Source organism: Podarcis raffonei, chromosome 3 (genome assembly GCF_027172205.1).
Source record: "Podarcis raffonei isolate rPodRaf1 chromosome 3, rPodRaf1.pri, whole genome shotgun sequence".
NCBI classification, from domain to species: domain Eukaryota; kingdom Metazoa; phylum Chordata; class Lepidosauria; order Squamata; family Lacertidae; genus Podarcis; species Podarcis raffonei.
In genome coordinates, this window is record NC_070604.1 from 112,674,889 (window position 1) to 112,701,253 (window position 26,365).

Here is a 26,365-nt window from a genome sequence, read left to right on the forward strand (position 1 = left end):
CCCTCCAGCAATGGGGCAGAGTTCCCCACCACACCTGAGGGCAGCAGGTTACCTCACGTGGCTGCAGGGCAGACTCCATGGCTCTCGCTGCTTTTCGCCCCATAGCATCTGCTGCCTGAGGTGGCTGCCTCATTCTGCCCAATGTCAGCCCATTGAAATGAATGAGAGTGAGCCGCCGAGTTGTGTGTTGTTACCTGTGGGTATAGGAAGTTGGCTTTTACTGAGTCGGACCTCTGACTCATCTGGCTCACTATTGTCTGCAATGGCTGGACGGCAGCCCAGCGATATCTGGTTCCTCAGCCTTGCAGGGCTTCAAACATTACGCCCAGCCTTCTGAATTGAGCTGAGAAACCTACCGGAATTGTTTCAGTACAATCTCTGCTCCCAATCCCTGCTAGCCTAAGTGTGTGTGTGTGTTTCATTTTTAAAATGCTTTATTGAAATTAGAAAAAAGTAACCTATAACAAAATTAAAAAAGAAAATATATTAGTGTCTGTTACATTGTATCATGTTCGTCTTAAGATTCCAGTGACTTCCAGCCAATTTCCCCCCTTCCACCCTCCCCTTTAACCCCTCCCCCCCAAAAATTGTTATCTCTTCAAATCTTTAACCATGTGCACAGATTATTCATTCTAATTTCGATGCTTGCGTTGGCTTCCCCCCGTGCTATCCATTTCCTATAACTTGACCATTCATTCAAAATCTTTTGAGATTTATTTTCCCATGTATCTTCCATCATTACCTGTTCAAATATATCAGATTGTCTATATTCAAAAACAAAGTAATTCCATTTTTCCATTGTCCATTTATCCTTTTCTTTCCATCCCAATGCAATAACAAGCATACCAGCTAAGATCATAATTTTATACCAATCTTGCTCTTTTCTTTCTATTTTACTGTTCCTGAGATAAGCATTTCTCTATTGACTTCTATCTTAACCTGAAACACATCAGAAATAACCTTTATACTCTTTTGCCAATATTCCTTTACACAAATGCATTGCTAGCCTAAGTCACAGTTTCTGGATGCAAATTTCCAAACGGCCTTCAAGGGCTTGTTGTTGTTGTTGTTGTTTAGTCGTGTCCGACTCTTCGTGACCCCATGGACCAGAGCACGCCAGGCACTCCTGTCTTCCACTGCCTCCCGCAGTTTGGTCAGACTCATGCTGGTAGCTTCGAAAACACTGTCCAACCATCTCGTCCTCTGTTGTCCCCTTCTCCTTGTGCCCTTCATCTTTCCCAACATCAGGGTCTTTTCCAGGGAGTCTTCTCTTCTCATGAGGTGGCCAAAGTATTGGAGCCTCAGCTTCACGATCTGTCCTTCTAGTGAGCACTCAGGGCTGATTTCCTTCAGAATGGAGAGGTTTGATCTTCTTGCAGTCCATGGGACTCTCAAGAGTCTCCTCCAGCACCATCATTCAAAAGCATCAATTCTTCGGCGACCAGCCTTCTTTATGGCCCAGCTCTCGCTTCTTCAAGGGCAGCCCCATGTAAAGGTGCATTGCACCTGTAGGGACACATGTCAAATCCTGACCCAAACTCCCAAGTTACCAGCCCTTTATTTGGACAGCTTATTTGCGTACTCTGGGGTTTCCGCCTGGTGGAAATGGCTCTAGAGATAAGTCCAACACACTGTGTTATCAATGCAAAACTCTAGAGAGCTACTTCCCTTTTCCTGCTGTGTGAGCTTTGTACGATGCTTACTGTAGATTGTCTCCCTCCCCTCTCTGTGTGTATACAGACCCCAGGAAACAACTGCTATCTGACGTTTGGCTACTCCACCCATATCCTCTGGCTTTAATTAGAAATCTTCAGCCCTGCTCTCCCACCCTAGCCTGCAGATACAAAGCTTTTATCCATCTGCACAACCCCTTTAAGGCTCCTGGAGCCTTAGATGTCATGCCCAGCTAATTAATGATCAATAACAATTGCTTGTTTAATCGTTTATTTACGGAAAGTGTATTTCGGCTTCTCTTCAGACAGGACGGCTCCGGGAGCCGCTTCTGGAAGATCAGTTAAAAACAAGAGAGTTTGAACAAGAATAACCCCCGCTTCAAAATATTTTGGAATAAGAAACAAGGGTTCGTATTAGTCCTTTTCTGGTTCTGTAAGAGTTTTGTAACTCAGTAGATTAAGAGAAGGGCAAGTGTTATTTCCAACTACACTTTTTCTTGCGGGTTCCCCTCCATCCCTGTATCTGTTTTACCTCTGATGATCTCGTCTTTCCTACAAATATTTAATATTTATAGGAATATTTATTTAATATTTAATAAATATTATCATAAGGATGTTCCTCGTCTATCTTATTTTCTCTGGTATTCATAATGTAAATTGCCGTGTAAACCAATTTTGAAAGCAATATACCTAATCTTAAGAAAACCGTTCTTTGCCTGCAGGTTTGTAATCTAAAGGACGCAGCACAAAAGGAAAGAGGGAGGGGGAAGAAAGAGGAAAAACAAGCAAACGGGCAGAGCAGGTGTCTCCTTGAAAAGTGGGCATTTGAGGGGGGGTGGAGTGCAACTCAAAACTGGGAAAAGTGCCTTCAGAAAAAAGTGCCTCAGAGGTCTTGAAAACACAGGAAGCTTCCTCACGCATCTAGCTCAATATAATAATAATAATAATAATAATAATAATAATAATAATAATAATTTTTTATTTATTTATTTATACCCCGCCCATCTGGCTAAGTTTCCCCAGCCACTCTGGGCAGCTCCCAATCAAGTGTTAAAAAGAGTACAGCATTAAATATTAAAGACTTCCCTGAACAGGGCTGCCTTCAGATGTCTTTTAAAGATAAGATAGCTGCTTATTTCCTTCACATCTGAAGGGAGGGCATTCCACAGGGCGGACGCCACTACCGAGAAGGCCCTCTGTCTGGTTCCCTGTAACCTCACTTCTCACAATGAGGGGGCTGCCAGAAGGCCCTCAGTGCTGGATCTCAGTGTCCAGGCTGAACGATGGGGGTGGAGACGCCCCTTCAGGTATACTGGGCCAAGGCCGTTTAGGGCTCTAAAGGTCAGCACCAACACTTTGAATTGTTCCAGTTACAGATAGGTAGCCGTGTTGGTCTGCCATAGTCACAACAAAAAATTTTTTTCCTTCCAGTAGCACCTTAAAGACCAACTAAGTTAGTTCTTGGTATGAGCTTTCGTGTGCATGCACACTTCTTCAGATACACATCTGAAGAATGTATCTGAAGAATGTATCTGAAGAATGTATCTGAAGAAGTGTGCATGCACACGAAAGCTCATACCAAGAACTAACTTAGTTGGTCTTTAAGGTGCTACTGGAAGGAAAAAATTTTTTTGTTTTGACTTTGAATTGTGCTCAGAAACGTACTGGGAGCCAATGCAGATCTCTCAGGAATGGTGTTATGTGGTCCCAGCAGCCACCCCCAGTCACCAGTCTAGCTGCTGCATTCTGGATTAATTGCAGTTTCCGGGTCACCTTCAAAGGTAGCCCCACGTAGAGCGCATTGCAGTAGTCCAAGCTAGATAACTAGAGCATGCACCACTCTGGTGAGACAGTCTGTGGGCACTGCACTGACTGGCAGTGGTGGTCCAGGTCTTCAGACAACAGTTTCTCCAAGCTGTACCTGAAGAAGCTGGGGACTGAATCTGAAAGCTCACACACGTGAAGCAGGTGTCATACTGCTGAGTTGCAAATGCTCCTGATAAACACTGGAAACTGCTTTTTCAGGTCAGTCTTGTCTGCCCAGCTAGCCTAGTCACGTCTTCTCAGGCCGGCAGTGGCTCTCCAGGGTCTCAGGTTTCCCATCACCTGATACCTGACACTTTTTAAAACCAGGGATTCCAAACCCTTTCATCTTGCAAAGCAGGTTCAGTGCACTGGAGCTCTGGAGCCTGGCAGTCTCAGGCCGTAAAATAGCTGTGTTCATAACCCCACAAAATGAAGGAAAAGATGACTGTCCAGCTGGTTAAAGCATGGATGGTGCTGATAATGCCAAGTTTACAGGTTCAATCCCCATATGGGACAGCGGCGTATTCCTGCATTCAAGGGGTTGGACTAGATGATCCTCAGGTTCCCTTCCAAAGCTACAATTCTATGATTTTTTTAATAATCAATTTTTTATGTATACTTTTCAAGTTTATACATTTCACTAATTTTATACATGTCACCAATTTTACAATCATTTTAACATTTCAAAACATGACTTCCTTCCCCCTCTTCCTGCAGTTCCTTAAATATATTTTTCTGCATATCCAAATTCATTTAATTCGCTCATCTACTTTAAATATATACTCTTGTAAAACTGCAGGTTATTACAATAATCCTGCCAATGTTCTTATCTGTTTACAGTTTCTCTGTAAAGGTCATAAGATTTTATGGTATCTATATTTGTAATGTATTCTTGTCGATGTTTCTCCTTCGATGCTATGGCCTGTCGGCTATGCAAATAAAGTCGATTGATTGATTTATTGATTACAGTTTCTCTGTAAATATTCCATTTCCATTATTTTATAAAAAGTTTGTTATCTGGATTTCTTATTTTTCTGGTAAGTTTCGCCATTTCTGCGTATTCCATAAGTTTTTGTAGCCATTCTTCCTTTGCTGGGACTTCTGCTTCTTTGCGATTTGGGGTGAGTAACATTCTAGCCGCTGTAGTAACATCCAGGAATAGCTTTATGTACATTTTAGGTAGTTCTGTCCCTATAATATAATCGAAAAGCTTCTATGGTTCTCTGACTTGCTTTTGTGGAGCTGAACTTTTGCAGCAGTTGGAGGAAATTGGGTTTCCCTGATCTGGCAACCCGCTTAGGTTTCATCCCCAACATCTTCCATTTAAAGCACTCTTACGCTACTTCAACAGCCTCAGGGAACCTTGGGAACTGTAGTTTGTTAAGGGTCTTGGGAATTGTAGTTATGTGAGGTCAGCACCCTTAGCTTGATCTGCTGTGCAGGCTAAATCTTGATGTTGTTGTTGTTTAGTCGTTTAGTCATGTCCGACTCTTCGTGACCCCATGGACCAGAGCACGCCAGGCACTCCTGTCTTCCACTGCCTCCCACAGTTTGGTCAAACGCATGCTGGTAGCTTCGAGAACACTGTCCAACCATCTCCTCTGTCGTCCCCTTCTCCTTGTGCCCTCCATCTTTCCCAACATCAGGGTCTTTTCCAGGGAGTTCTTCTTTTCTCATGAGATGGCCAAAGTATTGGAGCTTCAGCTTCATGATCTGTCCTTCCAGTGAGCACTCAGGGCTGATTTCCTTAAGAATGGATGCGTTTGATCTTCTTGCAGTCCATGGGACTCTCAAGAGTCTCTTCCAGCACCATAATTCAAAAGCATCAATTCTTCAGCAATCAGCCTTCTTGATGGTCCAGCTCTCACTTCCATACCTCAAAGCCCCTTTTGCTCTCTTTTTTAAGGGTTCTGCTCTGTTTTTTAGGGTTCTTTATCTTTAAATGAGACTTGGACTGTATAACTTATTTGATGGTTAGAGAACTGTTCTCTGATAGCCCTTCAGGCAGAAGACCTGCCTCTGTAAAGCAGGTTATGAAGATATGTCCAATGTACCTTTCATGGAATTCTCAAGCTGAGATGTCCACCTAGTTATTGGAATGAGGAAGGGAGAAAAATCCCTCCTTAGGTGCAGCAGGGCTTGGCAGAGTTGCACCAAAAGTTTTCAGAGCTCTGTGTTTGCTTTTAGAAAGAATGCATTTCAATAAACTGTTCTTTTTGTGGGTTGGAGGAAAGCACAACTTCAGCCCTCCAGGAAGGCATGTGACTGTTTAGTTATTCTTGTTGCATATTCTCCCCCCCCCGCTTTCCCCCCCTTTTGATAACATTTTATTAATTTTCCAAAAATAACAACAAAAACACCACAAACCAATTTTTAACCATAATTTTTGCTTGACTTCCCTCCACTCTCCCTCTTGGTTCCATTGTTTAGAACTCGTTCACTCATGTCCTTAAAATCTTATATTCTGAATAATCCTATTTTAAACCTCCATCTTATTACAAGTGACATTTACATTACATTAGTATGTGCACGGGTGGTGCTGTGGGTTAAACATGTATATGCGCGGGTGGCGCTGTGGGTATATTAGTATATACACGGATGGCGCTGTGGATTAAACCACAGAGCCTAGGACTTGCCGATCAGAAGGTCGATGGTTCGAATCCCCGCGACGGGATGAGCTCCCGTTGCTTGGTCCCTGCTCCTGCTAACCTAGCAGTTTGAAAGCACGTCAAAGTGCAAGTAGATAAATAGGTACTGCTCCAGCAGGAAGGTAAACGGTGTTTCCGTGCACTGCTCTGGTTCGCCAGAAGCAGCTTAGTCATGCTGGCCACATGACCCAGAAGCTGTACGCCGGCTCCCTCGGCCAATAAAGCGAGATGAGCACCGCAACCCCAGAGTCGGCCACGACTGGACCTAATGGTCAGGGGTCCCTTTACCTTAATGTGAAACACTATGCACAAAGCTTAAAAGATATGCATTAAACATTCCTCCCCCCCAAGTCCTCTTTCTTTCTTGGGTTTCAAGTTAACTGATTTGTCCAGCATAGTTCAATAATTTATTTTGCCAGAATTCTTTATCATCTTTTGCGGATGCTTCTTCCTTCCTTCCTTAGGAGATGACTTGGCCTGGCGTCCACTCTTAAGTACAGGAACAAAGTCTTTCGTTCAATAAATCCATCAAGACCTATACAGTGGTACCTCGGGTTAAGAACTTAATTCGTTCTGGAGGTCCGTACTTAACCTGAATCTGTTCTTAACCTGAAGTACCACTTTAGCTAATGGGGCCTCCTGCTGCCGCCGCTGCACAATTTCTGTTCTCATCCTGAAGCAAAGTTCTTAACCTGAGGTACTATTTCTGGGTTAGCAGAGTCTGCAACCTGAAGCGTCTGTAACCCGAGGTACCACCGTACATCATCCTTGTTGCATTTTCGAACTTCAGTGGTTTGGTAGGGAAAATTGTCCGTTCGATTTATGTGCTTGAAAGTGGCAAGAGACTACGGAGAGACTTTTCGGTGGTTGTGAAACCCTCAAACAGAAACGGCCAGCTGCTGTTTCCAAATGGACACAATCTTCTTGAAATCCGCTCTGCGAAGGTCGGTTCACACAATGCTCTCATGGCCCGATGATGCCCCTGCGATGTGGGTTAGCCTGTGTATTTGGAACATGCTCAGTGTGTACACAGCAGCCGGGAACATTCTTCATACTTGCTGGGTGAGCTGGATAACTTTTCCGTGAACACAGCTGGGACTCCTCTTCCCTGCATTGCATGTTTTACTTCAGGGAAGCCTGCAGACAGTTCCTGAGAAGTCAGTTTTTCACATCTTGCCTAAAAACATGGAAACGTGAAATTAGAGGAAGTAAATAGCGGGGGAAATGGCTGAGTTAAAAAAAAAAAACCCATGCATTTAATATTCTGCAGAGGAAATTGGGAAATAAATGACATTCTTAAGGCACTATTCATTTAGAGCCTCTCCAGATGACCTTTTTTATTGAGTATTCATCCAAATTTGCTTTCACAAAGTTTAGCTAGATTATATCCGGTCTTCGCTGAACATTAGTTTTGATTTGTTTGTGCACTCATCCTGCTTTGCTTAGGTAGTATGTCTAATTCTTCCGGATAGCCAAACTACAAATAGTCATTTTTAATTTTTTTCTTAAAAAGCGGATTTGTTACACTAGGGGTGACAGAACACTTTAATCTGCTATAAATGTGAAAACTCGAAATTCTGGTATTGGCTCAACTTCTTCCTGCAAAATACTGTTCGTCTGGACTCCAGGCAACCTTTCCATGGCAATTTATCCATATTTTGGCAGGCATAAATAAGAGTTCTATCCTGTTGTGAGTCTATATTGCCTTACTGCATTTTCTCATGGATGGTGGAGGACAGCAACCAAATTTGCCAGTGGAGTTCTTTTTAATGCTTGATATTTTACTATGTTTTTATATATGCTGTGAGCTGCCCAGAGTGGCTGGGGAAACCCAGCCAGATGGGTGGGGTATGATGATGATGGTGGTGATGATAATGATGATGATGATGATGATGATGTTCTAACCTACGTGGGCTTGTCTCTTTACTGGCCCATAAAGGTAAAGGTACCCCTGCCCGTACGGGCCAGTCTTGACAGACTCTAGGGTTGTTCGCTCATCTCACTCTAGAGGCCGGGGGCCAGCACTGTCTGCAGACACTTCCGGGTCACGTGGCCAGCGTGACATAGCTGCTCTGGCGAGCCAGTGCCAGTGCAGCACACGGAACGCCGTTTACCTTCCCGCTTATAAAGCGGTACCTATTTATCTACTTGCACTTAAAGGTGCTTTCGAACTGCTAGGTGGGCAGGAGCTGGGACCGAAAGATGGGAGCTCACCCCACCGCGGGGATTCGAACCACCGACCATACGATCGGCAAGTCCTAGGCACTGAGGTTTTACTGGCCCCTGGAACACAGGAAATCTGCATAACTGTGCCCGCTACTCAGGAGATTTTTTGAAATTTCCACTCCATTCCATTTATTCATTACTTCCCGTGAGACACCTCAAAGGCAATTTAACAACATGACCTTCAGCAATAAAAACATATATTAAACTATTGCATATTTTAAAACAATTTCATATTCAAGACAGTTATAGACGGGGGTAAAAAAAAACAAAAAACTGTGGATTACAAATAGACACACACACACACACACACACACACACACACTGCTGCTAGTTCTAAATAATTGGGTGAGAAGGATTCCTGTTAACCTTTCAGAGATGACAGCAAACAATGAGATTATGCCATACTCATACAAGGACAACTCAATGCCACTCGTTCATTGGTAATTATTATTATTATTATTATTATTATTTATACCCTGCCTAAAACCGGGCTCAGAGCGGCAAACACCAAATGTATAACACATTAACATAAAATCAGATAATCAATTAAAATACATCCTCAAATCAGATCAAGATCACAATAAAATCCAATAAGATACGGCAACCCGCAGATTAGGGTTGGGGACCTTAAATGCTCACCAGGCCCAAGTGTTTGTGCTGAACTTATATGGGCATGTGAGAAAAATTGGGAGGCCACTTTCATGCAGGTTCTTATGAAAAGAGGAGAGGGAATCAGACTGAACCCCGACCAAAGGCCTGGCGGAACAGCTCCGTCTTGCAGGCCCTGTGGAAAGATGTCAAGTCCCGCAGCGCCCTAGTGACATAGCGCTCCACCAGGCCGGGGCCATAGCCGAAAAGGCCTTGGCCCTGGTCTAGGCCAGTCTAATCTTCTTGAGGCTCGGGACCTCCATAATGTTATTATTTGCAAACCGTAAGGTCCTCTGTGGGGCATACCAGGGGAGGCGGTCCCATAGGTACCTAGGCCTTATAGGGCTTTAAAGTATTGGCTTTGCAGTATTTTGCTTTGCTAAAATGAGTTTTGTGCTTTCTAGCGAAAGGGGATCAGCTCCCTGTTCTGTTTGCCCGAATCATTTCAACCTCTCCAGCCTCCACTTGGATGTTTCGCATTCCTGTGTTGCAACGGAAGTAAAGTTGGGTGTACTTTGTAGCCATGAGGCAACAGTTACAAGAGCAACAAGAATGGAGGCTTAATATAAAAACACACACACACCACAGAAAGTGATGTCACAGAGCAAAGGTCTGTAGTGTATTGAAGCTGGAGGTTAGCAACAGACAAGAAGCCTAATAACTCTGCCACACCTCAAACGGAAGGTCAGGGCTTCTTTGATCGAATGCTTCACCATGGAGAGCCTCCCTTCTTGTCAGGAGGTTGAATCCTGACAAGACAGAAGTACTGTTTTGGGGGGACAGGGGGCGGGCTGATGTGGAGGACTCCCTGGTCCTGAATAGGGTAACTGTGCCCTGAATGACCAGGTGTGCAACCTGGGAGTCATTCTGGACTCACAGCTGTCCATAGAGGTGCAGGTTAATTCTGTGTCCAGGGCAGCTGTCTACCAGCACCATCTGGTATGCAGGCTGAGACCCTATCTGCCCGCAGACTGCCTTGCCAGAGTGGTGCATGCTCTAGTTACCTCCCGCTAGACTGATGACTGGGAGTGGCCGCCGAGACCATATAATTCCGGTCCTGGAAGATCTTCATTGGCTCCCAGTATGTTTTCAAGCACAATTCAAAGTGTTGGTGCTGATTTTTAATAGCCCTAAATGGCCTCGGCCCAGTATACCTGAAGGAGCGTCTCCACCCCCATCATCCAGCCCGGACACTGAGGTCCAGCGCCGAGGGCCATCTGGCGGTTCCCTCATTGCGAGAAGTGAGGTTACAGGGAACCAGGCAGAGGGCCTTCTCGGTAGTGGCGCCCGCCCTGAGGACATCCCATCAGATGTCAAGGAAATAAACAACTATTTTACTTTTAAAAGGCAACTGAAGGCGGCCCTGTTTAGGGAAGCTTTTAACGTCTGATGCTGTGTGGTTTTTAATATTCGGTTGGAAGCCACCCAGAGTGGATGGAGAAACCTGGCCAGATGGGCGGGGTATAAATAAATTATTATTATTATTATTATTATTATTATTATTATTATTATTATTATTGAAAACTGGAGCTACATTTCACACATTTAAAGCCCTGGGATGCCACTTTAAACAATCATGGCTTCCCCCAAAGCATTCTGGGAACTGTAGTTTGTCAAGGGTGCTGGGAGTCGTTCAGAGGCCCCTATTCCTTTCCCAGGCTACTGTCCTCAGGGCGCTTGAACAGCCAGTCCCTCCTCACAGGGAATGCTGGGGAGTAAGTGTCAACACAACTTAACCAAACTACAACTCCCTATGACTGCTATGAAGCTATGACTGAAAGGTATCGTCGTGCTTTAAATGGATGGTGGAGGTGCAGCCTAGAACATGTGTTCCTGGCTTCCATGTTTACATGTGCAGGAAACTCTTTCTATCATGTTGAGGAACATTCATTCGTGTGTCAACTTTCCCCTCCAGCCTGAAGTGAGTACCTTGTTCACACAGGCATCTCAGGACTGAAATATAGTTCCTGTAAATGCTTGAAATGATTGGCTGTGAGGATATGTGTTTGGGGTTGGGTTTTTTTTAAAGATGTTTTCAATTGAAAAAAGTTACTGTTTTGCTGATTGCCACCCAGGCCTCCTTTGGGAAGAAGGGCAAGACAGAAAATTAGCAATTAAATAAATGACATAGGCTGACCACCACAGTCAGACCTCTGCCTCAAGGTTTATGTGCAGTGAAAGCAAAGAATGTGGGCTCCATGGCTAGAATATAGAGGGAATTCACCTCTCCAAGTACAAATCCCTTCAAAGTCCTCCCAAAGTCTCGAGTGTCCTGTGTATACAGTATTGCTACCATTATTGTGAGGTGAAATAATCACAAAAGGTATTTAGAAAACACCAGGCTGAGGCTGTTTTTTGTGGGGGCAGACTGGGAGGGGCAGGGCTTTGCAATTTAATTTTGAATGCGTCCATGATTGTTCTGAGCATTGGGATCTTGCTTTGCCTTGAGCTGAAGCACTGCAGTGCTCTGACAGTGGGTCTCCCAAGATCTCAATCAAGGATCTTCACCAGCTCTGCTACCTGAGAACTTCTAACACAGGCAAAAGCATGAGATCTCCTGCATGCAAAGATGTGCTTTGCCATTGAGCTTTTATTTATTTATTTATATTCTCTGTATAAATATTGCCCTATTTTTTTTGGGGGGGGGGAATGATTAACAAAGAATTAAAGGCAGTTGTATCAAATGGGGTTTTGCCTTGCTGTAAAGTGCTTCTACAAATCTGAATACTCTTATCGCCACTGATCCTCACCGCTGCAGCCTTCTATGCCATAACTTATTCTGTTCCTTAAAGATCCCACAATCCTCATGTGCAGATTTTGGGAAGTGGGTAAGAGGGAATCACGTGCCCTGCTTTACATGAGCCGATTTTTATTTTTCAAATAAGACAGAACCGCCTTTGAATACAACCCAAGGTCACTGGGCAGTCGGATGGTGACCTGTCTGGAGTGGTGCTCTTGTGCAACGGCAAAACAACTCTGTGTTGCCCAACAACTGGCCGTGCAAACCATTGTGAAAGTGCTCCCAAGAACTTAGCCAAAGCTGGGCCCTGTTTGCCCATGGCTTTCTGTAAAACCAGATTAACTTCAAACCTTCTGGGGCTTTAGAACCATTCATACAAATTTCGGTGTTTCGCAAACTTTGTTTCCCAGGCTGTTGCTGGAGAGCAACTCCCATCATCCCTGACAACTGGTCCTCCTAGCTACAGATGATGGGATTTGTAGCCCAACAAGAGCAGCAGACTCAAGTTTGAGAAACGCTGCATCAGGCGATCCTCCCTCCCTTTCATTTTTTTTATTAGACGAGCTAAATCAACAAAGAATAAGGGGAACAGCTTGGGCTCTGTGGATAGCTGCAGACATTCAGTGTCAGCAGCACTGAGCTAAATAGGGCAATGGTCTGGCATGATAGAAGGCATCTTCCTGTGCCAAGTGAGACTTACCGTATTTTTCGCTCTATAAGACGCACCTTTTCCCTCCTAAAAAGTAAGGGGAAATGTGTGTGCCTCTTATGGAGCGAATGCAGGCTGCGCAGCTATCCCAGAAGCCAGAAGAGCGAGAGGGATCGCTGCGCAGTGCTCCCTCTCGCTGTTCTAGCTTCTGGCTTAGAGCCTTCATTCCACTGCCCTGAAGAGGCTTCGCGCGGCTATCCCAGAAGCCAGAACAGCAAGAGGGATCGCTGCGCAGTGATCCCTCTTGCTGTTCTGGCTTCTGGGATTCAGAATATTTTTTTTCTTATTTTCCTCCTCCAAAAACTAGGTGCATCTTATGGTCTGGTGCGTCTTATAGAGCGAAAAATATGGTAAGCTACAGACTCCTGTAACCAGTGCTTGTGGTGATCCTTTGGGTATCATAGGTGAACACGGATGACAATATTGGTGGTTATAATGGTTCTAGGAAACAAGGCGGGTCAGTAGCTCAGCCTGAATGTAGACAGTCCCAGGTCCCCTCTGGGATGTGCAGTTTTAAAAATTCCCAGCCAGCTGATCCAGGAAGTACCACTGCGATTTGGGAGAGACTGCTGGGCTTGATGGACCAGGGGGTGTGATCATGTCATGCACTCAAAGAAGTGTCTTATCAGGATGTGCTTTGATTGCATCCCTGCTTAAACTCTGCCATTGTTTTGTACGTCTTTTCACCAGATGAACGAGAGGCAGTCCAGAAGAAGACTTTCACTAAGTGGGTTAACTCTCACTTGGCACGTGTGTCCTGTAGAATTACAGACTTGTACGCCGACCTTCGCGATGGACGGATGCTTATCAAACTGCTGGAAGTTCTTTCAGGAGAGAGACTTGTAAGTGCCCATTTCCAATGCAAATCTTTATGGCATCTGTGCCGTCCCAGTTGTAACAAGAGTCTCACGTTGCTGCAGGTTTGTTAGTTCTAAAGTCAAAGCAAGAGCCTTGGGCGCCTCTCATGATATACCGAGTGTGGCCATGGGGCAATTTCACATTAAAGTCCCGCCATGTTTTTTTGGGGATGTTATTTCAGTTGATGTGAGTGAAATGTGCAAATTACCCTTCGTCTTGTTTTCTTGCTGTGATTTTAACAGGAGTGAAGAGCTAAGAGGTTTAGAAAGGGTTCGCTTTGGATAATTGGGACAGGAGAGGAAAAGAGTCACACACAATAAGTTATCTGAATAAACTTATTGTGTGTGACTCTTACCGTGTAACAGCCTCTGCCAACACAATGTCTTCTACAGGTGGTGGCACTACAACTCCCATCAGCCCTAGCAAGTGCTCACTGGGGCTGATGGGAGTTGTAGTCCAACAACATCTACAAGGTATCAGGTTGGGGGACCTGTGGCCTTCCAGATCCCAAGCCAGGTATGATGGGAGTTGGAGTCCAACTGCTTTTGGAGTGTCGCACATTCCGCATTCTGCATATTTTGGTCCCGATCTTAATGAACAGCAGTTTGGCTGGTTAACTTGTGTCATCTAGACCAGAGGTCTAGTAAAAGTGAAATAAAATCACTTAGAAAAACATTTCAAGCTTTGTGAAAGTTTCAGTAAAGTACTCCAGTCATTCATTTTATCCGTTAGCAGCTAGATCACAGTGAAGTAATAAACAAGAATGATATCATTATTAATGCCATGTGCCCCTGGGGGCATACTCTTCCAAATACTTCTTTTGGCAAAGGCAAAGGTAAAGGTTAAGTCCAGTCAAAGGCGACTATGGGGTGTGGCGCTCATCTCACTTCCAGACCGAGGGAGCTGGCGTTTCTCCACAGCTTTCTGGGTCATCTGGCCAGCAGGACTAAACTGCTTCTGGCTCAACGGAACACCGTGGTGGAAACCAGAGCGCACAGAAACACCGTTTACCTTCTCGCCACAGCGCTACCTATTTATCTACTTTCACTGGCGTGCTTTTGAACTGCTAGGTTGGCAGGAACTGGGACAGAGCAATGGGAGCTCACTCCGTTGCGGGGATTCGAACAGCCAACCTTCCAATCGGCAAGTCCAAGAGGCTCAGTGGCTTAGACCACAGCGCCACCCACGTCTTTTGGCACCAGCCTTTCAAGATACATTTTCTGTGGCCCAGAAATCCAGAGTTCCAGCTCGGGCAAGCGAAGCCATCAGCCCCAATTGCTTAACCACCACAAATGGGTACGGGGACAAGTGAGGTTGGTACTAAAGGACACATTCATTGACTGACAGGCTGTTGCTCCTAAAGATGAAGTGGTGGACTATCAAACTCCTTGGTCTGTTCCAGTGGTGCTCCTTCTGTGTTCTCATGTTCACACGAGTGGTGCCTTTGCTGTCACTATTTTGTGGGAGGAGTTCAAGAAATTTAGTGTCTTGCAACTGAAGTGGATAAAAAAGATTCACTGCCTTAGTGCAACAAGCCCACTTTTTTAAAAAAACAACAGCATTTCTTTTGCAAAGTACGGGAAAACACAGTGAAAAGTGGGAATGAACTAATGATCAGTGGAAAGACATATAAACTCTTCACAAGGAAATCAGGGCGAATGCTCCTTGTCGTATTGCCACCCCACAATCCCACACAGGACAGCTGCATATTCCTGCATTGCAGGGGGTTGGGCTAGATCAGGGCTCAGCAAACTTTTTCAGCAGGGGGCCGGTCCACTGTCCCTCAGACCTTGTGGGGGGCCGGACTATATTTTGGAAAAAAATATGAATGAATTCCTATGCCCCACAAATAAGCCAGAGATGCATTTTAAATAAAAGGACACATTCTACTCATGTAAAAACACGCTGATTCCCAGACCGTCCGCAGGCTGGATTGAGAAGGCGACTGGGCCGGATCCGGACTGTGGGCCTTAGTTTGCCTACCCATGGACCAGAAGATCCTCAGGGTCCCTTTGAATTTGATTCTATGATTCTTTGAAATCAGAATGAATCATAAATAAAGGCTGCATTTGGGCCAGACTCACTCCATACATTTAAGCACTGTTTCACTGCTCTAACAGTCATGGCTTTCCCCCAAAGAATTCTGGGAATTGTAGTTTGTTAACGGTGCCAAAAGTTGTTTGGAGACCCCTGTTCCCCTCAGGGAACTACGCTTCCCAGCCTTTGAGCTTCAACAGCCTGCAACACCCCGATTCACTTACAGTATTGTCGCAATGCCATCATATTTACTACATGCGTTTGGCTGTATTTGTGTGAGGCTCCAAAGACTTGATTTTTATAATGCACAGTAGGTGCTTCCTAGCCTGGTTGCCTTGACTTTAGAAGGAACACAACTGCAGCAATCTCTGTGCAAAGAGCTCTCATTCTGGCACGCCTTCCACTGCAAACAAACATCTAGATAAAGTGGTTTGCGAAGGCCTTGAGATAATTGCATGCATTCCGAAGTATGTTTGCAGGATTAGCTTTTAAATCTCGTTTGCTGAACCCTCTCCTGCTTATGTTTCTTTTTACTCCGTGCATGCTGATAGTTGTTTTGAGTTAAGCATTGGTGATCCCACTGCCACGCTCGATGGGTAGGATCATGGCTAAAGCCAAGGGAGCCTTCTAGGATTTTGCAGCCCAGAATTTAGATAAGCCGCCACCCAAGGGCCATTCCCAACTGTTTGCTTTTTGGAAATGTGTCTGCAGAAGCAGCCACAAAATGGCTGCACGTCTGGTGCCTCAGAAGACCAGAATGGGTGGGTGGGAATATAAGCTACAGTAAAAAAAAAAAAAGGTTAGTTCACAACTGCACATTCCTGAATCCACACACATGTTCCTGTTGGGCCATTATTTCCTTATTTATTCTGAACATTTGTGCCCTGCTCTCCAGCCCCCCAAAAAGTTTCCCCGATTGGTGTACATGTGATCAAATTAAAACAAGACAATCCCTATGCAGAGGGCTTTCTGGTGGTTCCCTCATTGCGAGAAGCAAAGCTACAGGGAACCAGGCAGAGGGCCTTCTCGGTAGTGGTGCCCGCCCTGTGGAACGCCCTCCCATCAGATGTCAAAGAGATAAACAACTACCTGACATTCAGAAGACATCTGAAGGCAGCCCTGTTCGGGGAAGTTTTTAATGTGTGACATTTTAATGTATTTTTAATCTTTGTTGGAAGCCGCCCAGAGTGGCTGGGGAAACCCAGCCAGATGGGCGGGGTACAAATAAAACAACAACAACAACTATTATTATTATTATTATTATTATTATTATTATTATTATTATTATTATTACTGTAGGCTTACTAGCTAAAAAACCCCATGTGGCACACAAGGGAAATTGGGCATGGAGGGAAGAGCAGGGGAAACAAGCAACAGGCACCAATTCTTTAGTACAGTGGTACCTCGGGTTACATATGCTTTAGGTTACAGACGCTTCAGGTTACAGACTTCGCTAACCCAGAAATAGTACCTTGAGTTAAGAACTTTGCTTCAGGATGAGAACAGAAATCGTGCTCCGGTGGCGCGGCAGCAGTGGGAGGCCCCATTACCTAAAGTGGTGCGTCAGGTTAAGAACGGACCTCCAGAACAAATTAAGTTCTTAACCTGAGGTACCATTGTAGTAGTTTTTTAAAATGGCCAACTGGAACAGAAAAGAGCCCGGGGGGGCGGGGCAGGAGGAGCCCCATGGGGCTTGTCTTCCAGCAAAGCTAATGGAATGAATCCTGCTTTCCATCTCTCCCACTGAGGCAGCCTGAGGGAATTATTATTATTATTATTATTATTATTATTATTATTATTATTATTATTATTTATACATACCCCACCTATCTGGTTGGGTTGCCACAGCCACTCTGGGCGGCTCCCAACAGAATATTAAAAACACGATAAAACATCAAACAGTAAAAAATTCCCTAAACAGGGCCGCCTTCAGATGACTTCTAAAAGTCAGATAGTTGTTTATCTCCTTGACATCTGATGGGAGGGCATTCCACAAGGCAGGCGCCACTGCCCAGAAGGCCCTCTGCCTGATTCCCTGTAACCTCACTTCTCGCAGTGAGGGAACCACCAGAAGGCCCTCAGCACTGGATCTCAGTGTCTGGGCTGAACGATGGAGGTGGAGACGCTCCTTCAGGTATACTGGCCCAAGGCCATTTAGGGCTTCAAAGGTCAGCACCAACGCTTTGAATTGTGCTCGGAAACGTACTGGAAGTCAAAGTAGGTCTTTCAAGACCGGTGTTATGTGGTCTCGGTGGCCACTCCCAGTCACCAGTCTAGCTGCCGCATTCTGGATTAGGTGTAGTTTCCGGGTCACCTTCAAAGATAGCCCCATGTAGAGCGCATTGCAGTAGTCCAAGCAGGAGATAAGCAGAGCATGCGCCACTCTGGCGAGAAAGTCTGCAGGCAGGTAGGGTCTCAGCCTGCATACCAGATGGTGCTGGTAGACAGCTGTCCTGGACACAGAATTGACCTGCACCTCCATGGACAGCTGTGAGTCCAGGTGACAGTCGAGGGAGAGGAGACTTCTCTCAAAATCAACCTTCTCTATCCACCAAAAACCTCTCCAGAGGGTTGGGAGGTGGCTTGTTGAACAGTGGAGACTGTGCATAGGATTCCAGTCAGGAGGTGTGGCAGGTGGACTCACCTGAAATTGAATGGAGGGATTTCGCTCCAGTGGAGATAACTGAAAACACATCAGTGACATGCTATGGTTTGCTTGGAAAAAGACACATCTTTTTCAGGTTTTTAGTTTTCCCCTGTTCCCGTTTGTTTTATGCTAGGATTTTTTAAATGTATGTGTTTGTTGTTGCAAGATGCTTTGAGTTTTTGTAACAAAAGTGACTCGCGTGTTAAATAAATAATAATTCAACAATAATAATCCATTCATTTATTTCACAGTATTAAAGGGCGGGGGGAGGGGACGCAGCTTTAAATAGAAGAGGATGTTTGCTCAAAGTACAAAAGGGAAAATGTGAGAGACTGAGAGACTGAGGAATCAGTTGTCCATATTGTGGCACACAGTAATAAGACATAAATGTGTGAAATGTTCTCCATGGTCCAGAAAATTGGAAGAAGGTAATGATGATGGAGGAGACGTCACTTCTAATTTCCTCCTCTTGCGTTTGGAGGAAATGGTTTGCAGGATCAGCTGAATGCAGTTTAATGATCCTTAGCTGGTTTTTAAATGCAGCAGAGTATAGTAGGTATTATTTTACCTCTCAAGTTCTGGGTCTTGAAAGGGAAGTTTCTAATCGCAACTTTGCACTCCTTTTTATTTGATACAGGGATTGGATTGCCGTTACGTGCCGCGAAAATTTCCCCGTGTAATTTAGCGAGCGCTTTAGGGACATAAATATTAAAACACTCGGTAAACGTGATAATATAGAAGCACAAGCAATATCCCTCCACCTGATTACAGACATTAACCACTTATGTTACCGCTCCATTCAGCACAACTCCCAGTGACCAGGAATGGCTCCTGACCCTATGAAGAGGGGTTTGGATGTGGGATATGGAGGGAGAGGGTGCAGAGGGGAGATGGAGAAGAGAAAGATCTTTGGGGCAAGCTGCCTTCCTCTTGTTCAACTATTGGATGCAACCCCAACAAATATATTATGGCGTGGGATATGGTAAGCAAATACAAGGTTAAAAAGGTAAAGGGACCCCTGACCATTAGGTCCAGTCGTGGCCGACTCTGGGGTTGCGGCGCTCATCTTGCTTTATTGGCTGAGGGAGCCGGTGTACAGCTTCCGGGTCATGTGGCCAGCATGACTAAGCTGCTTCTGGCGAACCAGAGCAGCACATGGAAACGGCATTTACCTTCCCACTGGAGTGGTACCTATTTATCTACTTGCACTTTGACGTGCTTTCAAACTGCTAAGTTGGCAGGAGCAGGGACTGAACAACGGGAGCTCACCCCGTCGTGGTGATTCAAACCGCCGACCTTCTGATCGGCAAGTCCTAGGCTCTGTGGTTTAACCCACAGTGCCACCTGTGTCCTTAAATGTGGCTGATCTCCCAATCCAAGTGGGTAGCTTAGTTGGGTAGAACGTGATGCTGATAACGCCAAGGTTTCAGGTTTGATCCCCGTATGGGACAGCTGCATATTTCTGCATTGCAGGAGGTTGGACTAGATGATCCTCAGGATCTCTTCCAACTCTACAATTTTATGAATGGAGCTGCTGCCGTTATGGGGAATGTGGGTATGTGAAAGAAGAGTATACCAATGCACCCCATTTTATTTTTTCTACATTGATATCCTTTCCACTGCTTAGCAGATCCACTAACGTTTACCTTTATTATTTTTAAATGATGTTTCCTTGCACAACTTCTTTGTTGTTGTCCAAATCCAAAAGTGTTTCCAGAAAGTGAAGGTGGATCACTTTTGCCCTCGGGGAAATAAGTCAAGAGGCTAGTCCTTAAAGGTCAATCCGCCAGATAATTAAAAAGTCAGAAGTGGATTATTTTCCTATTTGCGAAGTGGGAAAAGAATCCAGCTAGCGTGAAAAGGCAACAACATTTTAGAATTCTTCCCCTCCCGACAGTAACACAAACACACCAGCACGAGGCTCGTTTATTTAAAATGGCACTTTTGGCCATTCAGTCCTTTAACAATAATTCCTTTATTTTTTCCAAAAGCCCCAAAGGTCAGCTCACATGCACACATCTTCTCTGGCAAATTTTGCCCTTTATTGCACAGAGGGGGGAAGATTAGAAGGAATTAAAGTTGCCTCGCTTTATGTGTGCCCAGCACATAACTGAGATTCTTAAACAAACATAAACACAGCGAGCGAAGGAAGCCAGTTTGCATTCCTTCCTGTCCAAACTCCCCGTCCCACTTCCTCAGACTGAAGGAAGAGGAAATGTGTTTATTATTATTTACATCAGGGAGTATCTTGCCGTAAGCCTGTGGAGTAGGTTGTTATTAACCCAGGAACAGGGGAAGCAGCTGAATCTTAACCTTCCAAGTCAAGGCCTAACATGCTACTTGTCAGCTGGGCCATAGCATATCTCAAAAGCAGTCGATTCTGTTCTGTGTGAATGTTGCTTCAAAGATCCAAGTTCCCCTTTATAAACACTTCATTCCCAGAAGCTAGTATCTGGGGTTGGCACTGAGTGTAGACAAGGGGTGTCAGATGTTGTGGAGCAGAGAGTTTCTCTTATGTATTAACAGAAGCCTGCAAACAAATGTTTGCCAAAAATAAAATAAAAAAATAGCCTGTGAAAGTTACTAGAGCCTAGTAGCCTGTGTTTTCATGCTGGTTGTGAAGGAAGTAAACATCCTTCGTCACAAACAGCGTAAGAACACATCGATGACAGAGGAGGGAAGGAATACTCCAATGTATTCTAATGTATACTCGCCTGAACAGAATTCTTGATCACCTATGGTGACCAGGCAAGCTTGTAGATACAATGCTGTGTTAACAGCTGTACACAACAGTGCATTTTAAAAACTTCAGGGACCCTCTTCTACATTGACGGCTTCATCACAGAAACCCTGCATGTCGCAGAAGATTCTGGGATGCAAATTCATGGATATAGAATTGTGGCTCAGGGTGTGGAGTGGGGAGAGAATGAGATATCGTCTTAAGACGTACCCAGTGCTCGCCTGTGACTACCTGTTGCTCTGCAGGGAAACCTGCCCATTGTGACTGATCTAGTGAAGAAACTCTCAACAGTTTCCAACGAACCCTTGTACGTTCCATGGAACAATGTTCAGAAATTCCAGTTGTCGAAGATGGGATTTTGGCAGGTACCCTGCAGCGTCTTAGCACTGCAAGTGATATTCAGTACTTAACCAAAATTTACTCTGTTGTTGTTTAGTCGTTTAGTTGTGTCCGACTCTTTGTGACCCCATGGACCAGAGCACACCAGGCACTCCTGACTTCCACTGCCTCCCGCAGTTTGGTCAGACTCATGTTTGTAGCTTTGAGAACACTGTCCAGCCATCTCGTCCTCTGTCGTCCCCTTCTCCTTGTGCCCTCCATCTTTCCCAACATTAGGGTCTTTTCCAGGGAGTCTTCTCTTCTCATGAGGTGGCCAAAGTATTGGAGCCTCGGCTTCAGGATCTGTCCTTCCAGTGAGCACTCAGGACTGATTTCCTTCAGAATGGAGTGGTTTGATCTTCTTGCAGTCCATGGGACTCTCAAGAGTCTCCTCCAGCACCATAATTCAAAAGCATCAATTCTTCAGCGATCAGCCTTCTTTATGGTCCAGCTCTCTCTACCCACCTATTAAAGTATAGAAACCCTATCCTCTGTTGCACAGGGTGATTCTATGTCTGCTTCCCCCAATCTCATGTCCTGCAAATGTTTTGCACTGCAAAGACCATCAGCCCCAGCCACTTTGGCCAATCGTCAGGGATTATGGGAGCTGTAGTCCACAGTATCTGGAGGACATCAGGTTGAGGAAAGATGTTCCAAGTATGAATGGTGTCCATTGTGAAATCGTTCTTACTTGCTCCAGTTCTATAGGTTGAAGCACAAACAGACAAAACAAGAAATTTCCTCCTCCTTTGCTTCTAAGTACCTTTTGGGTTCATTTCCACAGGTCTCCACTATTCGCCAGAAAGTTGGGCGGAAGATTAGGGCTCCTAATTAACTTGATGAAAATATTTTGAAGTAGCAAAAGCTAAGTCCTCTGAAAAATATTGTTTCTCTGATTTTTAGGGTGGAAAATATATAAGGCTAGGGGTGCACAGTTAATCATTGAGCAACATTATGAAGTTACTCATTTTTAGTCCTGTTTCTTTTTTTAAAAAAGCAAACCACTGGCGTGCAACATTGCTGAAAAACAGTTATTACCAGTGGTAATGGAGACGATGGGAAGTTTGATGTACTTTAAGAAGACTTATTTTCAAAATACATGAGTTGTTGTTCTTGTTAATTTTATATCTTTGTAACAAATGACGTAAATGTACAGGTTTTTTGTGTTTTGTTGGTCCGTAAGCATAAAAAAGAAAAAGAAAAAAGAAAAAGAGTTATTACCAGTGGTAGCAAATGCAATTCTGGAAGAACAAAATCAATATTCCCACTTTCCACAAACCAGCTGATCAGCAACAGGATAAGGAGCTCTCTGACCTGCAGATCTTAATTACCACCAGTTCTATTCCGACAGTAATAATTAAACCTTGTTTTCTCAGCAGTTACTTTCCATACCAGCTGAAAAATAACTAGCCTGCGTCATGTGTTTGTTGGCAGACTGCATCTTGCAAGACAGCTTCCCATGAGCAGCTAGCTGTGCAGTGGTCTGGGGCAGTGGGGGACCTACATTTTGGGGGCCCTGAAGCTTGAATAATAATAATAATAATAATAATAATAATAATAATAATAATAATAATAATTTATACCCCGCCCATCTGGCTGGGTTTCCCCAGCCACTCTGGGTGGCTTCCAACAGAATATTAAAATACAATAGTCTATTAAACATTAAAAGCTTCCCTAAACAGGGCTGCCTTCAGATGCCTTCTAAAAGTCTGGTAGTTGTTTTTCTCTTTGACATCTGGTGGGAGGGTGTTCCACAGGGCGGGTGCCACTACCGAGAAGGCCCTCTGCCTGGTTCCCTGTAACTTGGCTTCTCGCATTGAGGGAACCGCCAGAAGGCCCTCGGCACTGGACCTCAGTGTCCAGGCTGAACGATGGGGGTGGAGATGCCCATTCAGGTATACTGGACCGAGGCCGTTTAGGGCTTTAAAGGTCAGCACCAACACTTTGAATTGTGCTCGGAAACATACTGGGAGCCAATGTAGGTCTTTCAGGACCAGTGTTATATGGTCTCGGTGGCCGCTCCCAGTCACCAGTCTAGCTGCCGCATTCTGGATTAGTTGTAGTTTCTGGGTCACCTTCAAAGGTAGCCCCACATAGAGCACATTGCAGTAGTCCAAGCGAGAGAGAACTAGAGCATGCACCACTCCGGCGAGACAGTCTGCGGGCAGGTAGGGTCTCAGCCTGCGTACCAGATGGAGCTGGTAGACAGCTCTCCTGGACACAGATTTGACCTGCACCTCTATGGACAGCTGTGAGTCCAGAATGACTCCCAGGCTGCCTACCTGGTCCTTCAGGGGCACAGTTACCCCATTCAGGACCAGGGAGTCCTCCACACTTGCCTGCCTCCTGTCCCCCCAAAACAGTACTTCTGTCTTGTCAGGATTCAATCCCAATCTGTTAGCCGCCATCCATCCTCCAACCGCCTCCAGACACTCACACAGGACCTTCACTGCCTTCAGTGGTTCTGAACTATTAGGGGGGCTCCTTCGCAACCAGCAACCCCTCTTACCTTGTTCAGTGGGATTGCTCCATGACAGATTGGCATACCTGCACAACATCTATTTTTTGTGGACTAAAGTTGCTTCTGTGGCCCCTCCAGGATAAGGGGCCCTGAAAGCTTAATTAGTTTCCTAGTAGATCCACCCTTGGGATTGGGGTCATGGGGAACTGCAGACCCATAGCTATTTCTGGAGGATCCCAGAAATTAATTAATTTGCATACTCATCTGCAGAACTCAGAGCGGTTCACAACATCAAAATACAAGATAAAGACACAAAATTCATAATAAAAAACAAGAACAAACACCGAGGGGGACAGACCCCCACAAACCAATAAACCTCCCCCTCTCTAGATCAGAACAGATGAGATTCTTGCCGTTATGCTCCCAGAATGAAGAATTTCAGTGAGTTGCAGCAAGATGAAGTGAAACTTTTTACATCAGAGTCACAGGGGTCAGAAAGGGGTGACCGTAGCAAAATATTAATGTTTATGCCACATGTTTCCCCGAGATACATAATACAGCTGTATAAACTTCTGGTTTTTGCCGCAGCTGTTTCAGTGAGTCGCTTAAATCGACAGAATGGAAAGCAAAAGAGATGTTGCATTAATGTCACAACTGAGAGGGTAGTGTCCCAAGGCCACATTGGCTGGGGGATTGCTTGGCCTTCTGAAAGCAGGAAGAGACTGGGAGTTGGAGTTGGGACTTGGTGGATGAAGGCAGGAGACCCTAGTAGCAAATCTTTACCTGTCAGGATGTGGGGAGGGCAGAGCCTGGTGCTTAATGGGCATAACACGTATCAGATGTCCTCAAGCCTTCTGCCTTGGCACTGGCCCCTTGCCCTTAGTTGACATCTTCCCCAGAGAAGAAAACCCTGCAGCTTTGAGCCAGACTCTGAGATAGGAGAACCCTACTGAGTGCAGAAGCACCTTTAAAATGCCGCAAACCCCATTCTCGTAGCGCCGTAGGTGGGGAGGGAATGAACCCCTTCAGTTTTGGGTCTACTCGCATCCCTTGGCTCAGTTTCACATGCAGATGGGAGCCCCGTGGGAAAGAGGTCAAGGTGGGGGAGGAACTGGAGGAAGGGGGCCAAAAATCGACACAGCGATAGAGCAGCCACTTGCCAAGTGATCAGTTTGGGCATCTTGGAAGAGCAGCCTGTCTTGCCTCCTCCGACCAGGTGGGTAGGAAGAGAAAGGGAAAGAAGGAGTGTTGCGGCGGGGGCAGCTGTCTCCACCCACTTTTGGTCTTGGCTCCACCTACTTATGGCTCTGGCTCTGCCCACTGCTGGCTCCTGCTCCGCCCACTGTTGCCATGCATTCTCTGACACATTGCCACCAATGGAATGTAGCTCTTCATAGAAGCCCCTGCCATAAGTGGGATTGTCGTTATTAAGTTGTGGGTGAACATGTCAGACGACACAGCGATTCTTCAAACAGCTCTTGTTTATTCATAGGCCAGAACGGAACTGAACTGAAGGGTTCAGCCAGCCTGCTTATACAGTGGTACCTGGGGTTAAGTACTTAATTCGTTCTGGAGGTCCGTACTTAACCTGAAACTGTTCTTAACCTGAAGCACCACTTTAGCTAATAGGCACTCCCACTGCTGCCGCACCGCCGGAGCACAATTTCTGTTCTCATCCTGAAGCAAACTTCTTAACCTGAAGCACTATTTCCGGGTTAGCGGAGTCTGTAACCTGAAGCGTATGTAACCCGAGGTACCACTGTATACAGCTCCACTAGAACGCAACAGTAACAATTTTCTGTAACTATCCAATCACTGAACATCACTTTCAATCCCTTATTTGCATATGTGGACCTGAGTGAAAACTATCTACGGTATCCCCCTGCTGGCCCAGGGTGAGAACTTCAGTACATAACAGTTGTGGCGTTTTGGGACTGCGAGCGGACTCCAGAGTCTCCCCTCCCCCCACCCCGGAAAACAACGTGTTTTAATGTTATGCCTCCCCTGGGGTTCATTGCAGGAACCCAGGCAGAATATATCTTGGTGGCTCATAAGCCAGATATGTCTTCTGGCAGGCTTGAATGCTTGGACTGATGGGCAAGTCAAGAGAAGGAAGTGGGAACAGAAAAGCTGTTTCTTGGGCCAGAGCTCTAAGGGACACACTCCCTTCTGGGCAAGCTGCTAAGGCCTACATGCTAATGGTGTATGGGGCCAGAGGCAAAAATAGGCCCAGCAGCAGCTGTAAATGTTACCTTTGTCCCCTAGGCTTGTTTGCACACACAATCGCTCACCCCTCTCTGCCTTCCGTCCAGATTAGGGACACTTTTTCAGCTAGCAAAAGCTTCCTGGTACAAAGCAGGGCTAGCGATTAGTGTGGCTTCTGGAGAGGGCTCCAAGGGCCAGATAGAGAGGCCTGGGGGCCATATTCAGCCCCTGGTCCTCAGGTTCCTCATCTTTGGCCTCTATGATCTACATCATGAGGAGGAGAGGGCCCCCATGTTGCTAATATCGTATCATTACGGAGAATCCTGACTCATTATACTAGATGAATTCTGGGAAGCGTTGTGGCTCTGCTGTTCCTCACAAAGCAATCCCACGAATTCCAATTAACTTCAATGTAGTAAATTGCAATTGTTCCGGAGGCAGTTAGCTCGCTGACTCGCCCCCTCCCCATTTTTCTTTTTTCCCCTCTTTAGGAGCTGCACACAGAGCCTTTTAATGCTGCAACTTGACAGATGCTTTTTAAATGTGGTTTCTGCCCAATTTGCAGCTTGTCTCCAACGTTTCGCTCTCA

The 26,365-nt window shown here is 45.4% G+C and overlaps 1 protein-coding gene across 3 annotated transcripts in view; it reads left to right on the plus strand.

The window, feature by feature from the left end:
• The window catches only part of SPTBN1 (spectrin beta, non-erythrocytic 1), a 178,991-nt gene that overhangs the window by 66,951 nt on the left and 85,675 nt on the right, over positions 1-26,365 (plus strand). For all 3 annotated transcript variants that reach the window (XM_053383641.1, XM_053383644.1, XM_053383642.1), the window contains exon 2: positions 13,141-13,292. In XM_053383641.1, coding sequence (XP_053239616.1) covers positions 13,141-13,292 — 152 coding nt within the window. The remainder of the gene's footprint in view (positions 1-13,140; positions 13,293-26,365) is intronic.